The 17,766-nt window shown below is 32.3% G+C and overlaps 1 protein-coding gene across 4 annotated transcripts in view; it reads left to right on the top strand.

Annotated features, from left to right (window-relative positions):
• The window catches only part of bbg (big bang), a 277,715-nt gene extending 261,537 nt beyond the window's left edge, over window positions 1-16,178 (top strand). For 3 of the 4 annotated variants that reach the window (XM_070111946.1, XM_070111948.1, XM_070111949.1), the window contains 5 exons: window positions 10,132-13,379; window positions 13,445-13,573; window positions 13,634-14,039; window positions 14,114-14,242; window positions 14,701-16,178. In XM_070111946.1, coding sequence (XP_069968047.1) covers window positions 10,132-13,379; window positions 13,445-13,573; window positions 13,634-14,039; window positions 14,114-14,242; window positions 14,701-14,849 — 4,061 coding nt within the window. In that variant the 3' untranslated portion in view covers window positions 14,850-16,178. The remainder of the gene's footprint in view (window positions 1-10,131; window positions 13,380-13,444; window positions 13,574-13,633; window positions 14,040-14,113; window positions 14,243-14,700) is intronic. The other variant, XM_070111947.1, reaches the window with a different exon arrangement.
• Window positions 16,179-17,766: the final 1,588 nt, after the last annotated feature.

Below are 17,766 nucleotides of genomic sequence, written 5' to 3'. Positions count from 1 at the left end.
GTATGTGTATGTGTTTGGTGTGCTGCTGTGATAAATCATTTCGCTGGAAGCTGCTTTGGCTAATTAAGAACTTGTGCACTTGAGCACTTAAGCGCTTAAGCGCCTAAAAGGCGATTATGTTGTGGCGCCGTGGGAAGCGCTGACGCAACACACCTACTTGCCATTTATTTATTATTATTAATAATGTCGCTAGTTCTTACTCATTTAATATTTATGTGTGTGTGTGTGTTTTGTTGTAGCTGTGGGCAACGCTGCGAAACTTCCTTTCAGCATTCGCTTTTTATGCTTTTCGTTAAAGCCAGCATTTAATGTTGCCGCGCTCAACACCACTAACAACAACCACAATTATTGTCTCAATTTGTCTGCTATCTAGTTGTAGTCAAGTACAAGTTTTAATCGCTCCGACTGAAATGTCTGGGAAAAATCTGCTTAAACATCTTAGGACAATGTAATTTTTATTAGGAGTGACTGCGACTTGTCGTTGCCTGGTTTCCGCTGTCATTGCTTGCTGTTACCTATTGAACATTTTTACATCTTGTTTTCTTTTCGTTGTATTATCAAAAGGTTTATCTTTTGCTAATTCTTTTTTCATATTTTTTACTAGATCATCTTGATCTATAATATATAAGAGAGATATACATATATCCAAAGGAGTAATATTAGTGGTGATATCAATGCAACGCTGCCTACATCAAGGTGCCTATTTCATAAGTAATACTAAAATATCACCTTAAAATTTTTATCGAAATTGACAATAAAATAAAAGTATAAAAACTAATGTAAGAACTGTAAAAATATATAATGGCAAACTAAACGAATTTTCGAAACCAAAAAACTGCGTAATTTGTAAAAACAAAATACAATTTGTGTTTCGTTTTTTATTCATAAAAAATATTATAAAAATAAAAAAATTTTGAATTCGAATTCGAAAAATTAATAATAATTTTTGAAATTTATTTGAATTAAAATCATCAATACTTTTTTTAAGTATTATAAATATAGTTTTAACAAAACCCATATTTTGTACAAATTTCGAAAATTATACCTTTCGAACTTGAAAATTTTATTTTTTATCATAATATTTAACATATAACATATTTACATACATATATTAGAAAATATTAAAATACCAAAGTTAGCCCTCAAAACCAAGATTTCTTACGTTTCTCTAAAAAAAACTTAATTGAGAAAAAAGATTGATAAAGCACACACGTTCTTTTCCTTTTTAATATTTTACTCATAAAAGTATATTTGAACACGCCTCAGCATGTCTAAAATGCATTCAACAAAAAACTATTAAAAATTTTCTTCATATTTAAGAATTATAAAAAAACTTTTTTCGCATACGAAATATAAAATATTCGAAATTTATAAAAAAAAAAATCAAAAAATTTTAATTTTATATAAAAAAATTTTTTTAATACTTTCAATTAAAAAAAAATCGAATTCGAAAAAGATAATTTTCGCAATTTATACAAAAAAAAAATAAAATTGATTAGTAAATAAATAATTTATATATATATATTACAAGTACATATTTAATATATAATTTCAATTTTAAAAATTAATCTTCGATTTTTTTGTATATACGTTGCATTTATACGCAAAACTAGCAACAACACCAAAAATATATCGACATGCGGCACTCGTCATCAGTTAAAAATTGTATTAGTCATATTGAGAAGACGTGACAAAAAAGTCATTTCCATCAGCTTTGTCTTTTATTGCCAATAAATTTAAATAAAAAGATGCCAAACCGCATAATTAGCGCAGCGGTGTAAGAAAAAGTTAAGCGGCTTAAGCGGCACAAAAGACAAATAAAAAGAAAACAAATAAGGAAACATGAACAAAGCAAGCCACAAAGTTCACACTCAAGGCACATAAGAGGTCCACATTAACACTTAGTTATGACTATGCGACTCATGAACCCCATAAATATAACTACACATAATTATGTTTGTATATATGTATATACACTTAAATATGTATTATATATTTACATACATATATGTATATATAAATATGTGCTCATTTGCATAACTGCAAAACTCCACTTTACGGTTGATACAGAATTTCTTGGCCAAATGTAAAATGTCAATACCATAGAAACCACTAACACACACACACACGCACAAAGTCAATGCAAACGCTAGCGAGTGGCAAAAGCAAAGCAAACAAGTAAATGAAAAAAATAATAAAAACAACATTTCTGACAATCAGACCATACGCGAACGCTGCGTCAGAACGTAGGCAACTGACAGGCCACTCAGTCAACAGTTAGTGAGTCATACATTGTCTACAAAAAGTCTGCGTACACATTGCAAGTAAAGTGTCAAGCAGTACAATATTTGACAAGGGTGCCCGTTGAAAGTGATCGTGTGGTAGAGTCATGGTGGCTTATTGAAATGTGTGGTTATTGTTGGGGAAATGATGATTTCATATTGATTCTATGCCGCAAATAAAATTATTATTTTTTTTATTTTTTATATTTTGAATTTTTTTTTTTAACCAGCATATGGTTAGCCGATGCAGGTGCGCAAAAAAATTCCGAAAATACCTTGTAGATATTTATTTTTATTTTAACAGCTCATTCATTGCTGCAATAATCAGTTTATTTGATGACAAAAAGTATTAAATGAGTAATCTGCTATATATATTTGATTATTGACACTGTTATCGTGCTTGCCTTAACGTTGAAATGACGTAAGAGCAGTTTATTTATTTTTTGAATTAACTTACGACTAGTCTTACTTTAAACTACGCTAATCTAAATCTTATCGGCTTTGTTAGATTATGTGATAAAGTTTAGGGCAAAAATATTTAAAATTTTTAAGTCTTTTAAATTACGAGGTTGGCTTACAGTCTTTGATATCCGGAATCACACATTCACACAAATACACAAGTAGATTTCATTTTTGAACCTGACATTTTTACCATAAACTGTCCAATGAGAGGATCTAAGAAACATTATCCTTTGTAAGCACTGTTTGAATATTTTCATTAATTATCGAAGCTGCAATCTGCGCTTTTTGGCAATATTTATATATGAGTATGGTGAGTGAATTTAAAGCCGTCAAAGCCAAACCGTTATGAAACCCAACTGTTAAGGACCAAATCCTAATAGAACCCATAATAAAGAAAAACACTCACAGTAACTACATCAATTCAGAAAAGTTCTTAGGTATTTTGGTAACATTGATGCAAAAGAAAAATCTTCCTCTTTTTGTTTTAGTGGTCATTTTTTACGAAATGTCTTACTCGTCCGTGCTTTTGCTAACATTGGATCAGAAGACAAAACTCTCTTTCTCTCTCTCTCTCTCTTTTTCTTCCCCTCTCTCAATTACTACTTCTATGCTTGAATAAAATTCGCTTACCAAAGAGCTCACTCAAACTAAAAAGTAAAGCATTTTTACTAAATTTTTGTGTTTTATGCTAAACTAAATAATGTTCATAATAGCTTAAGAATTTGATTTTCTAAGCAATTTCCAATAAGCTGTCTCAGAGCTCCTTGAAGTTTTGCTTCAGTGGTTTTTGGTATCGATAATGGATTTTGGAGAAGTGGTCGCCATTTTTGTTCATTGCTAGTCGCTGCTTCGTCAAAGCAGCTACTTACTTCTTAAATCACCCGTAAATAATTCTCCAAACTACCCGAGTGTGTAATGTATGGTAATGTAATTAGTCAAAACATAAACTTAGCGCCACCTACAACTGCGCGTTGACGTTGAGGCTGAGCATAAGAACCGCCCACTTTTAAAAGCTAAAACTAACCATCACTGTAGTTACTAGTAACTTTTGATTAATTTGTTAATAAATTTATACACAGAGAATATAAAATTATATACGTATATATATATATACAGATATATATACATACGTATTCTATATAAGAGAGTTTAATTTTCGTCAAAATCATATATCGCTTGCGGCGTCATTTTGCCTCGCCACGTACGATATGCATTAATTAATTTAGTGTTAACTCAAGAATAAATTAGCAAATTACATTTGCTAGATTTTAGCTAGAGATTTATTGCATAAATTTCCATAGCGTCACTAGCACATTCACACATACATAGAAGAAACAATGTCGTGTTGCCAGAAATAAATTGAGCAGTGAAAAAATGTTCAAATTAATATTTGAAAAAATAATAATCATAATAATATGTAAAAATAATATTTTTTTTGCCGTAAAACTGACTAAATTCCTTGGCATTTAATATTTTTTATGAAATTTAATATATTTTTTTTTTAATTTGAACTGAAGATTAATTATGATGCCAAAAGTGCCAATCTTTGCAAAATTAATGAACTGTGTTATATTTTGGCATTTAAAATATTCAATATATGTACAGCCATATTCATGTATAAAATTATAGTATTTACAAATCCACACGCTTATCGTTGCTACGAACAGCACAAATCACTTACAGCTATTTCGTATATGGCTATATGTGTGGTATATGCATAGGTCAATATTAACAGCGGTTTGTTGCTGAAAAAATGCTAGCTTAGTAAACTTCCAAAGTAGGTACATATATATCATTTTTATTTTTTTAAAGTTTTGTTATAAATAAATTTTTGAACTTTAACACCTACTTGATTGATGAATGCTGTAAGAGCGCTTTAATTCTTGTGTGTTCTTCTTCACTTAAGCTACAATGAAAAATTTTATGAACTTGTAATAAAACTTTTTAAATTTATATTGTTCATAACATTCTCGGAATGTATTTTTTTGAATTTTTGCGAGCTAAAAATTTTTAAAATTAATTTTTAATATTTTAAAATTATTTTGCAATTATTTCATATATATTTGGTAATTAGTAATTTTATAAACAATAATAAATTATTGTGTATACTACAATATAATATTGCGTAGAGTAGCAACACACTTCGTATGACGTCAGTTTAGCTGTACACCGAGAGTTTACAGAATAAAGCAAAATTTCATTTTTTAGACAGATTAGGGAATCATTAAAAGCTCAATAATTTGAGCTCATTATATTGAGCTTTTAATGATTCCCTAAACAATTTTAGAAATAAAATACACTCATGAAAAATAATTGTAGTTATTTGTTAAACAAAGCACTAGACACATTCAGATTCTCTTCGAAACAGTTAAAGATCAATTTCCTCATACATTTTTCGATACCCTATACCTACGTTAGATCTTCTTATTTTAAAGCTTTTCAAGCGTTGCTGGAAACTTTATCTCTATTTTCATCAAAAGAACAATATTCAGACCTAATAATTATAAGTATCAGTAACCTACCAAAATTCTTGCTTCATTATACTTTATTCAGGTATACCATATATATGAGCAAAGTTTTCATATGCTTTAAGCTTTCATTATTATTGAGCTTTCAGTTTGCTAAATCTATGAAAAAGCTTCTGAAAGATCTTTAAATCTAGTAATATGATAGTTTTCAGCTTATTAATAGCAACGATTCCTTGTTCCCATTTTTTTAACGCTTATTCGTTTAATGTGTACATTTGATTACCTTAGATTTGCTGTCATTATCACGCGTTTGCAAATAGCTTTAGCAAACCGCAGTCAACCAGAATTGCTGAAGCTTTCATTTTCATTTCGTTTCCAGTGAATGAAATTGAAGCCACAATGACACCCCAACGCTATCAACTAAACGAAAATGAAATTTACAACTTTCGTTTTTCGGTTTTCGCAAAAAAAAAAACGACAAGCTACAACAACAAAAACAGATACATGTGTGTAATGAAGAGTCATATTTAATGTCACAGCTATTGTTTCCTTGTAAATGTGGTGACATAGCAGAGAAGACGTGTAAGAAAATTATAAGTAATTTAGAAAACAAACACCGGCAACGCTGACGCGGTGAAATTGTTTTAAGGTTAAAGTTGCCGACTTGCATACTTTTATTTTTGTGTGAGTGGATTTATTTATGGTTTTTTGGCAATTTTTTTTTAATTCTTTATTATTTTTTTTTTCATATTTTTTGGAAGTTTTTTTTGTTTTTGTTTTTAGTTTTTTTATTTTTATTTTTACCAAAATATTTGTTGCGCTATTATTTTCGCTTGGTGTTTGACTGCCTTGTAATTAAAGTAATTGCATGTGGTGCTTTTAAGCAGAAACAGCAGCAGTAGCAACAAATGAGCAGCTGGCCAAGCGAGCAATGCTCATGAATGATGTGTGGAATTTCGAAAGACCAAAACACATTTCATGAATGAATTGTGGAGCTGTAGGTGTATGCGCGTATATACTCTCAGAGAAGGGCATCGTGCAAAAGACAAAATAAAAAGAAACATAGAAAATCAGTAAATATATTGGTCTGAAAATTCCTAGCGGGGTTAAGTGTTGTAAAAAATTAATGACCATTTTGAGTAGCTTTAAGTTTAGACTTTAGTGATTGCGAAAATATTAACTATTTTAATGGTTTCTTTATTTCAATAAATTATTGCTTTGGTTTTTGCAACTAATAGTTTCACATATCAGTTTTTTTTTTTAATTTTCGACTTGTGCAGTGAATATTGTTGTCTCTGCTGAAATATTTTGTTTGCACTTGACCTCAAATGTGCTAAATAATAGGTACCAGCAAATGTATTTCAATATCGTTGTTTTAAAAAATTTGTTATGCGACTGAAATTATTAATTTTTTCTATACAAAAAGTATTTCTAAATTAAATAATCTAAAAAATGAGTTTATTTGAAGAAATATTGACTTGCAAGTTGTATGGTCAGTGCTCTCAACGTTAGCTTGACCAGAGTTTTATTAACATTCTCTAGTCTTAGAAAGGTTATTTTAGTTAGCTTAATATTACTCTATGCTCCAGCTAAGCACTATGGGATCATAATATATAATATAACTCCCAAAAGCTTAGGCTACCGACCTCCAATCGCACTACTTTACACTTTTAATACTTTTTTTGTCACCTACCAAGCGTAAAAAAAATTTGCATTGTAAAATCAAGAAATTTTTAGCTTTCAAAATATTGTTGAAGTATAAAAGTAGCATTTTAAATAAAAAAGGTGATTCCATATAAATAAATAGCAACAAAATACTATAATAAAGTATATTAATAATTTAAAACTCAATCAAGCAGTAAGTAGGTGAAGTTATAACAACAAAAACAATATGTTCAGCCAAGTAAGGCCAGTTCTTTGAATACTTCTTTTGCGTGTGCCACCCACAGTCCCGTTAAAATACAAAAAATACAATGTAGCCGGTTTGTTTACCTATGCGCGCAACACTAGCTTAAAAACAACAAAACTGTTGTGAAAAAAGCAGCTGTGCATATAACAGCTTTATCAGTTTCAATAACATAAGTACATATTTGTATAATGAGAATCAGTATAAATATAATATAATTTGTATTAAAAAAAAAATTAATAATGTTAAATTTTAACGAAATATTTCAAACTAAATACATAAGTATATGTTTCCATATATTTATTTCGTATATATGTAGAAATGTCCGTGCTTATCCACATTAATCGCGCAATCAACTTAGATGTAATAATTTATAATCAAAATCTTAATCCAGATTTGAAAATCGTAAAAAGTTATCATAAACTAAAATTGTATTTTTATATATACATACTTACATAGCCATATACATATAGGTGTACATATCTCCATCTCTAAAAAAGAATTGCGCAAAAAACGCACTGTTAAACAACCAAAGAACGAAACTAGTTTAAAAGACAAATTATGCATTTTGGGCAATATTAAGCCATACAGCATGCGATTGTTATTATTTTGAATTTTTTCGCTGCAAAATTCACTGACACTTGAGAAATTATTGCTGCCACTCCAATTTTGGGGATTTTTAAGTACGAGTATGCTTTTAGTTTGGCTGGTCAGTGCAATGCACAACGAGGCTAACAGTGTGGCAATTTAAGCAAAAAGTCGCTTAACAATCAATGTTACTTAAAAATAACTTCACATATAATTTTTTACATTAAGCATATGTTGTATAAATATGTCGCATTTATGTTTAAAAAAAAAACCTCGGTAAAATTAGGTTTTAATTTAATTTTTTTGCTTATATTTTTTTAACTAAAAAAAGAGTTATATAGAAAAGTTAATTAACATAATTTTACTCAGTTTTAGAATACGAAAAATTAAACCTTTAACATCTGCATGAAAAAAATATATAATATATAAAAAAAGGTATTAAATTTATTTATTAATTTTTTTATAAATTTTTAATATTTTTTTTGAGTTTTATCGTTTTATTTTACTTTTTTTCAATTTCTTTTTATATTTCTTGAAAATCTGTGATTGAATAATAACAATATATAACTTATAAATTTAATTTAAATAAAATATTTTTTAATATTATTTATATACATATACGTACGTAGAAAAAAAATTGATATAAATTGATGACATACATACATTTTTTAGATATACGAGTATGTATATAGAAAAGCACACTAAAATTGAAATGAAAAATTAGCAAAACACAAATTGTAACATATTTTTATAAATTATTTTATACTTTTTTTATTTTAAAAATCCAACGCTTTCCATTTTCAAAATTTTATGATGTGTTTTTTTTTTCAAAATACGATTTTAAGAAAATTTTTTTTTAAAAATTTCAAAAATCTTTAAACTTTTCAGTCGCCACCACTGTTACCAAAATTTACAAAATCTTATTTTGCCATTTATTATCGGCTTGCCCAACTTTAATAAATAATATTTTATTTTTGTTGATTTATGCGCTTTGATTTGTTTATGAGTGACAGTTTTGTTGTGAATTGCGTTCGATTGCGCGACAATGTTGTTGTACTCAGATTTATATAGCACATACACAATTGGTAGTTGTTGTTGCTGCAGCGGTGATTTGCGTACGATTTCTGTCATATGGTGTGTTGTGCATAAATAATAATTATTAATGTGCCAGCCAAGGAGCAAAAATGATGGCGTTTAGTATTAGTTGCATGCGCATAAGCTTTCATTAGAATTAAGCTTTTTTGCAAAGCCGAAAGCGCATTATAAATAATTTATATTTTTATTTTTATTTTTACACACACACACACACATCCAATTGGTCACATTTACCGCCATTATATTTGACACAGATTACTTTTGTCGTTCGTATTATTTGTGATTCCAAATTATGGATACGAATTGTCTATGTATGCGTATGTGTAGTCAAAAATTATACGCTTATTTTTGTTGCATTTTTATTTAACCCTTTTACTAAAAAAAATTATTTTTGTTTATTCAAAATTAAAAATTATAAAAAAATACAAAATTAAACATTTGAGAAACTTAATATAGTATACTGATTTATCGAAAATTACTATTCTTAAAAGATTTTTTGCAGACAACATATAATATTAATGCCAAGCCTTTTGATAGCGTAAATATACAAGAATAACTGCACAAAAGATTTTTTCGAAAAATTCTAGAAAAGCTTGTTTTCAAATATAGAAACCAAAAAATGTTTTTTTTAGAAAATATATTAAAATTTAGAAAATTAAACTAAAAGAATATAATATTATAATATTCTAAAGTTATCGAAAAAAATTACTTTTCTTGAAAGATTTTAAATTTTTCGTGAAAATAACTCGTCACATGAAAAAGTTTTCCATACAAGAACTGGACTTTGAATAAGCTCGATGAAATAAGGTCGTGTGCAAAATTTCAGATCGATATCTCAAAAACTGAGAGTCTAGTTCGCGTATATACAGAGGAACGGACAGACGTACATGGCTCAACTCGTCACGCTGATCATTTATATATATACTTCATAGAATCCTCAACGTCTCTTTTTGGGTCTTACAAACATCGTGGCAAATTTAATATTACCTGTATAAACATTTTTTCTAAACAAAAAAATTATGCAGAAGAAATATTTATTTTCGGTTTTTAAATAATATTTCACTATAGGATTTTTTTAATTATTTCAATTTAATTTAAATTTAATTTAAAGCAGCATAAAATCAATTTTTGTTTAATTATTATTATTATATATTTTTTTAAATTTTTTAATATAATTATTTCCTAAAAAACTATGAAAATACAATATTAATCCACAATTTCAATACTAATTTAAGCCTAAACATTATTTGTTGATCATTCCTTATGTGTTCGTGACTAATTGTGTGTTTTGTTTTCGTTTTCTGTTTCTCCCGCCCACCCGCGCACACAGATCTTGACCAAACGCACTTGAGTAGCAAAAACAAAATGGAGAACGGCATACAGGTGGTGCCGCAAACACCGTTACTCGTCAGCGATTACCTAACACTCAGCGCACCACCCACATATTCCCGCCTGCCACCCGACGGCCATGAGTTTCCGCCCAATTTCAGCGAACCTCTCCTAATGCCCCCGCCAAGCACGAACCTGTTAAAGGCCGCCAGTCTCATGCAGTCCACCACTACCACAATGACAATGTCGAGCACAAAGGGCAGCGCCAACAATAACAACAACACAAACACAATTTACACAGAGAAACTGTATACAGCAGCCAGCGCTAATGGTGGACAAACAATGGTCGCCAGCACACGTACAACACATACACACATCAGCAGCAATGTTACGAATGGTGCCACAGCCACTGGTGCAACGGTGGCGGCAGCGTCGGCTACATTGACAACACAATCGGCGTCACCGAATGGCACATTGAAGAAAAATAACACAAAAGTGGAAATGCCCACGCTGGAGTTCAACGTCAACAGCAGTGGCAGTAAAGTGCCCGCCTGCACAGACACAGTCAGCGCACCGCCACCGTTACCGAAATCTGGACCGCCACCGACGGTGCCGCGCAAGGTGTATCGACAGGATTTGGTGGTAAATGTGGAGGACACGCGTCAGCCGACTGATAAGCGCAACGATGTGCTCGCCGAAGCCACTACGCCATCGGGCGCCGGTAACGGTAAATTAGTATTCGAGTCAAGACACAGCCGTTCCACGCAGAATCTTTCGTCGAGCGGCAGTAGCACGCCAACAGCCAACAAATTGGAACCACCCACATTTGATTTGGGCGCCAGTGGAAACGATTACAAGCGTTCGTTAAGCGCGCCACGTCGCCATGGCGATTGGCGTAAGGATGAGAAGTCGGAGAAAAGCGTACGCGACAAGATCGCTATGTTTTCCAATGATGCGGAGGGAAGTGGCGTTGAGCCGCCAGTAAAACCCTTAAGCTTTTCACGCACACAGAGCGCTACGAAGCCGCTCAATTTAAGCACGGAGAATTTGCTCGATACAGCCACTAGCGCGCGCTATACCAACACAGCCTCTAATCTGACGAAAACGCGTGCGATGAGCGTAGAGAATCTGAATGATGTAGCGCGTCAGGTACAATTAGCCAAACAATTGCCCACACAAACCTTCTCGGACTCAATGTACGCGCTAAATACATTGGCCACCGACTATACACAGAGTTATGCGTCATTGCCGCGTCGTCATATGCAACACTTGGAGCGTCGCATCAGCTTTTCGGGTCAGCCAACTTATATGCCGGATGAGGCATCACGTAAGGCTGCCATAACAAATATATTGGAACAACGGCGCCGCAGCATGTCCAAGCTGCGCGGTCTGGTAATACCAGAACGGCCACATGTGCCTTTGGAGCCCATACTAGATCTCCCCGAGATCAAAAGTCGTGATAGTGAGAAGTTGAAATCCGGCAACACGTCATCCACAGATTCCACGGATAGCGGTGTTGGTTCGAGTAGCGGTTACTTCTCAACAGTGCCACGTCCCGCCAAACGAACAGAACTAATACAAAACTCACCGCTGCGTCCACTCACAGTGGCCACCACAAGCAATTCCGCCAACATTGCCGCAAATAATGGTTATCGTAGCATTTTTAGCGCACAAACTGCTTCGCCACGACATGCCACAATGGTGCAATCACCCTTAGCTATGCCACATCAGCCACGGCGCTTCGAGTCAGCGTTACAGGGCACACCGCCGGCTAAGCCACCACGCACCTCGCTCAGTGTGCCACCACGTCAGCATGCCATGCATGAAGAAAGCGACTCTGATTCTGTTTTCTCTTCAAAGGTTTCCTCACCACCCATGTCGCCGTGTGTGCCACAGGTGCCTGAGAAGTTTGCGCTCACACGCACGCTCTCCTCAGAGACTAACACTTCAATAGCCAGCTCAACTACTTCTACGCTCACATCCGGCTCGGGTTCGCAGGCGAGCTGTTCCTCAGTGGGTAGCACACCGACAGTTGATTTGTCGCGTCGTGTATTGAAGTCAGGCTCCAGTGATTCAGCAACAAATCGTAAGAATATACTTGCTTCGGCGAAGTGTCGCAATGGACGCGGTGACGCTTCGGCGTTACTACGTAATCGTCCCTACGATGATGAAGATAGCACTGATGGTTATGATGAGGACGAGGTCCGACGGGTACACAAATCGAAGCCGCGTTCCACATCAGGTGCTTCGTTGGTGATCATGCCCAACAAGATGCTGTCAGCGTCGGCACCCATCAACTATAAATTGGTTTCAAAAAATGACCAGAATCTCGTCGATAAGGTCATCAACGTAGCCGCCTATGTTGAGGTCACTTCAGATACAGATGACAGTAGCCGTAAATCGGATAGTACCTCGCCATTGAAACTCAGTGCCATGTTAATCGATGAAGAACGCAAAGCCAGCTTCAAGGCCGATCCCAGTCAAAAGGCCAGCACACCACCGAAAGTGGCGTCCAAACCCAAACCGGCTGTTATACTGTCAGCAGTAACTGCGGTACCCGTACAACCTCTCACGCCACGCAAAGCAACTGAAGTAGTGACGCCACCGAAGAAGTCACAGTCCGATGCTAGCAATGAGCTAACACAATGGATGCAAGTTGAGGTTGCTAAAAAGACTTCGCAACAATTAACCAGTAGAAATATGTCCGAACGTATGCCGCTCAAGCCGGTACTTGAGAAATATGAATCCTCGGTGGTAAGCACTAAAACTTACATTAGCAAAACATCCACAACAGCAAAGGTGACCACAGCTGAGATACGTGAAAAGTTCGAACGTACAGCTGCCGCAGAGCGTGCAGCCGCCGCAGCAGCAAATGCCACTTCGAATGTCTCGCCTGCTGTCTCAACGAATAGTCTACTTGCTACTAAAGTCTTGACCGGCAAAGTTGGTGCTAACTATCACGAACGTTTTCCCTCACTTGATTCCATAGCCTCATCATCGTCTGGTGTTAGCTCGAGCACACAGAATGTGTCCACACAAGAGAATACCAACGAATTCGGTAGCTTTTCGTCGCTTGGCAGCAATCAGAGCTTGATTACTGCACAAGATATACAGCAGATCATTGAGGAGGCGGAACCGCCACTCAAGACACCGGAAGCTTTCATAGTGGTGCTACAACGTGATACGCCCGAGAGTAGTATTGGCATCACACTTGCCGGTGGCTCCGACTACGAAGCCAAGGAGATTACGGTCTGTACTTTAATAGATTCTTATAAAATTTAAAGCAGAAACTTAAACGAAAAATTACATTCCAGATACATAAAATTTTAAACAACACACCAGCGGCCAAGGATGGACGTCTGAAGAAGGGCGATCGCATATTGGCTGTCAATGGCATGAGCATGCGTGGCCTAACGCATCGCGAGTCCATCACTGTGCTGAAGGTAAGTGCCTGCTGTTTCCACACCGTCATACAATTAATATTGTAATGGCTATCTTAACAGACCCCACGTCCCGAAGTGGTGCTCGTTGTCACACGTTCCGAGTCGGTCATTGTCAAACCGCTCACCAAGAAACGCTCTTCACTGGGCTCACTCACTTCGTTGAATGAAAAACCCACCGAAGTGGATTACGAGAAGAAGCGTAACTATCATAAGGCGTCGCGTTCGCTCGATTTGGATTTAGATATTGTCTCGGCAAGCGAAGATACTGGCGCATCGAAAACACCCAGCACAGTTTCGAGCGCAAGTCCCACACCAACCATGACTGACACCACTGCAGCCACGTTGGCTAGCATACGTACACGTCGTCAGCAGTCGCGTGTAGATGCAAGCAAATTGAGCACCAGTGAGTTGCTGGAGCGTGCCGCCGAGACGCGTAACGCCATTGCGGCGGAAATTCGTGCGCAAGGTTAGTAGAATCGTAGAATCTGTCTAAAAGTCTAAATTGTGTCAAGCATATAAAATAATTTCTTCCTTCCACAGAAGATGCCGCCACCGGTTCACGGTCCGTCGAGATCGTCAAGGACAGCTGCGGATTGGGTTTCTCCATTGAGGGTGGTTTCGATTCGCCGTTAGGCAATAAGCCATTAATTGTGAAGAAAGTCTTTATGGGTGAGTGAAAACAAAAAACTAAAAATTTCAGAGCATTTACTCAGCCCATATATGTACATTTCTATATATGTTGACTTGCATACAAATATGGAGCGCAGCAGCAGACCTTTAATGCTGAGTTAGCCACAACTGTTATGTGTCCGTATTATTTGTATATTATTCGTAGCATACTTGTAGGCGACTTAGTATTTCTTGCATTAATAATTGCGAATTTTTTAAATTAAATTTTATAATATAACTTGCTTAATTTACTTATTAATTTTTTTTTTTGTATATTTTGAATTTAATTATTCAAATTTCATATTAAATACTATTTTCTTAAGCATAATTTTAACATATTTGAAAAAACAATAATAAATATTTTATTAAAATAATTGTTTAATGACTTGTTGTAGTAATTTCAAAATTTTTTTTAAGTATTTTATTGTAACGTGCATTTTTATATTTTGATTTACCAGGTGGTGCTGCCCACAAAACCGGCCAAGTACGCAATGGCGATGAAATCTTAAGCATTAATGGCACGTCTACAGCGAAAATGACGCGTGTCGACGCCTGGAACTACATGAAGCAGCTACCCATGGGACCAGTTAAGATAGTATTCGTTTAGAGCGAATCAAAAGCAGATAAAATTGTTAACAAAAACAAAAAAAAATTGTTGTGAAAGCTGCAACGACTTGTAATTAGTATATATGTATGTATGTACGTTTGAAAAGCGCTAAAACAAAAACAACCACATTATTTAATGTATTAGTTTTAAGTTTTGCTTTACTTGACTTGATTTGTGTCTGAATTTGTGCGATTTATTGATTTTTGATGATTTATTTTAATTCCTATAATATATAGTATACATATATATATTTACATACGGACATGGATGGTTTGATATTTTTAAGCAATGAAAACGCAGAATTGTTGTTAATTATTTTGTAATAGTACTTGCAATACATATATATATACATACTATATGTTATGTATCTATAGCATATGAGTAGTTTTTGATAAATGGCACTGGCATTTTCGGGAAAAATTGTTGTTATTGTGGTTGTAGGTATTTACGAGGCAAAAGAGTTGAGCCGCAAAAATAAAAGCAAATGCAAGAAAGTTTAGCTACTGGAAACAATATATACATATATCAATTTCATATGACTTTTATATAAAGACGCGCGTAAATTTAATTTTAGCTATTATAAATCTTGCCATTTGCAACGCAGCGCGAAATCGGTGTAAAGTTGGAAATCGTGCATGTAAACAACAAAAACAACCTTTTCAAATCAAAAATGAATATATAAGCCACTTTTAAAAATGCAAATAAAAATGTAATACTTTTCGTTATACATAATTATGTTTTTTATTTTCTTTTTATAGTTTTATACTTTTTTTTTGAATTAAAAAAATTTTTTTTTTTATATTTTTGAATTTATATATTTTTTTTTGTTTTTTTTTTTGTACTTTTTTTTTTGTTTTTACTAAAAACTCATTTAAATGCGTATGTAAACAAGAAAAGTAAATATGTAAAACAATGAAGTTCTATAAAAAAAAAATTAAATAAAAATAAAAAATATTTCAGATTTTCAAATATTAATTTCTTTAGCAAATTTTTTATTTTATTACATAATTATATTTATATATAAGCATAGATTTTATTTATTATTTATTATTATTATTATAAATAGTTTTTTTTTTTATTTTTGTAGTGGCAATATTTCTGAGATTTTTTTGTTTTTTTTCGTTTCTTGTCGATTTAACACTAAAGAAGTAAACAAGAAAAAAGCAAATGTTGTTTCTTTTTAAATACTTCCATGTGTAGATTTATTAGTGTGATATATAATTTTGGTTTTTGAATAAATATTAAAAAAAAAAAACTTTTAAAAAGAAAACTTTTTTATCCTCAAAAATATTATAAAAATTCAAATTTTATTAATTAACATCTTAAAATTTATTAATTAACATCATGTTAAAATTATTCTAGAATAATCTAGACTTTGAAATATTTTCGAGCCAATCATTCAACATTATTAAAAAAAAAATATTTAAAAAATTAAAGAATATGAATTTTACAACACCTATTAAATTAATTATTATTAAAAAGTTATTATTATTATATTTCCGAATTCTAAAAATAAAATAAAAATTCTTACAATGTTTCTGGAAGCTATAAATACATACATATATGTATGTATAAAATTCGACAAATTAAAAAAAAATTAAAATGTTTCTAAAAGATTCTAATTTTTGAAAAATTCCATTTTTTTAAATTTAATTATAATTTTTTTAAATTTAATTATAATTTTTTTATTTTTTATTTAAAGTCACTTATTACAGCTACTTAATGTAATTTTGCAACAGCATTAAAAATTACGACATATGTATGTATATGCATGTGTGTTTTCTTGCCAAAAAAGTGTTTTAAGAATTGTTTTATACCCAGCAAAAAACGTGTAATAAAAAAATTTTAAAATAAAATTTATATTAATTAATGATATTTATTCAAAAATTTTGCATTCATGCATTTTCCTAAAGAATTATCTAAAAATTTAGGCAAAAGTTCCAAAAAGTATATTTTCCAATCATTTTTATGACCGAAAACAATTTTGAAAGTTTTTGTTTTTAAAAAGTCTAAGTGAAATTGAAATTTTTTTGGCGTTTCTTCCGAATTGCTTTTCTTATTGTTATTATTTACAGAAGATTTTTATAAAATTCGTGCAGTTTCCTTTTTGTATGGGCAAAAAAAATGATGGAAAACGTATATAGAAATTTAAAAATTTAATACAACAGCCATACTTTTTTTGCAAAACGTATCTGCATTTGTTTTTGTAGCTGCCGCAAATTTTTATGTGCAAATTTATAAACATATATAATATATATAAATAATAAAGAACTAAAATCACTTGGTTTGCATGCATACGCCCTTGCCACTAGTGTCCTCGTCAAATACTTAACTAGAAAGTGTAAATTATAGCTCACAACAACAAAATGTTTATATCGCATTGCTTAATACACATTTTGACTACGATTTATTAAATGCAGCAATTAATTGTGTGTTTGTCTCAAAAATATCAATAATTTTAGTTAACTAATTTTTATACTATTTATAAATGCTAACATTTATATGCTATATATATATATATATATATATTAATATATTATTTTACACAAACAACAAAAACGTAAGCGAAACAAAACGCGCAAACTATTGCGTATTGCGGTACGCCAGCGCGTATACGTAACCGATGTTAAAGGCATGCTAGCATACCATGCCAACGTACAAGCGGCGTTGAATGTGCTTTTTAAAAGAAGATACATAATAAAGAAAGATATATAAATAATTTTAATTAATGAAAAATCTAAGCGCAAGTTGAAAACTCTGCCTGTATGAAATTTGAAATTTTTAAATATTTTTGTGAAAAGTTTATACGATTATATTGAATATACATAAATTTATGCATAATAAATATACATTTAATTACATATATGTACGCATTATATAATACTTTATATATAAATATATTGTACTAAACTAAATT

The sequence above is a fragment of the Bactrocera oleae genome, chromosome 6, assembly GCF_042242935.1.
Source record: "Bactrocera oleae isolate idBacOlea1 chromosome 6, idBacOlea1, whole genome shotgun sequence".
Classification (NCBI taxonomy): Eukaryota; Metazoa; Arthropoda; class Insecta; order Diptera; family Tephritidae; genus Bactrocera; species Bactrocera oleae.
Note: the sequence above shows the minus strand (reverse complement) of the source record. Positions and strands in the feature narration are given on the sequence as shown.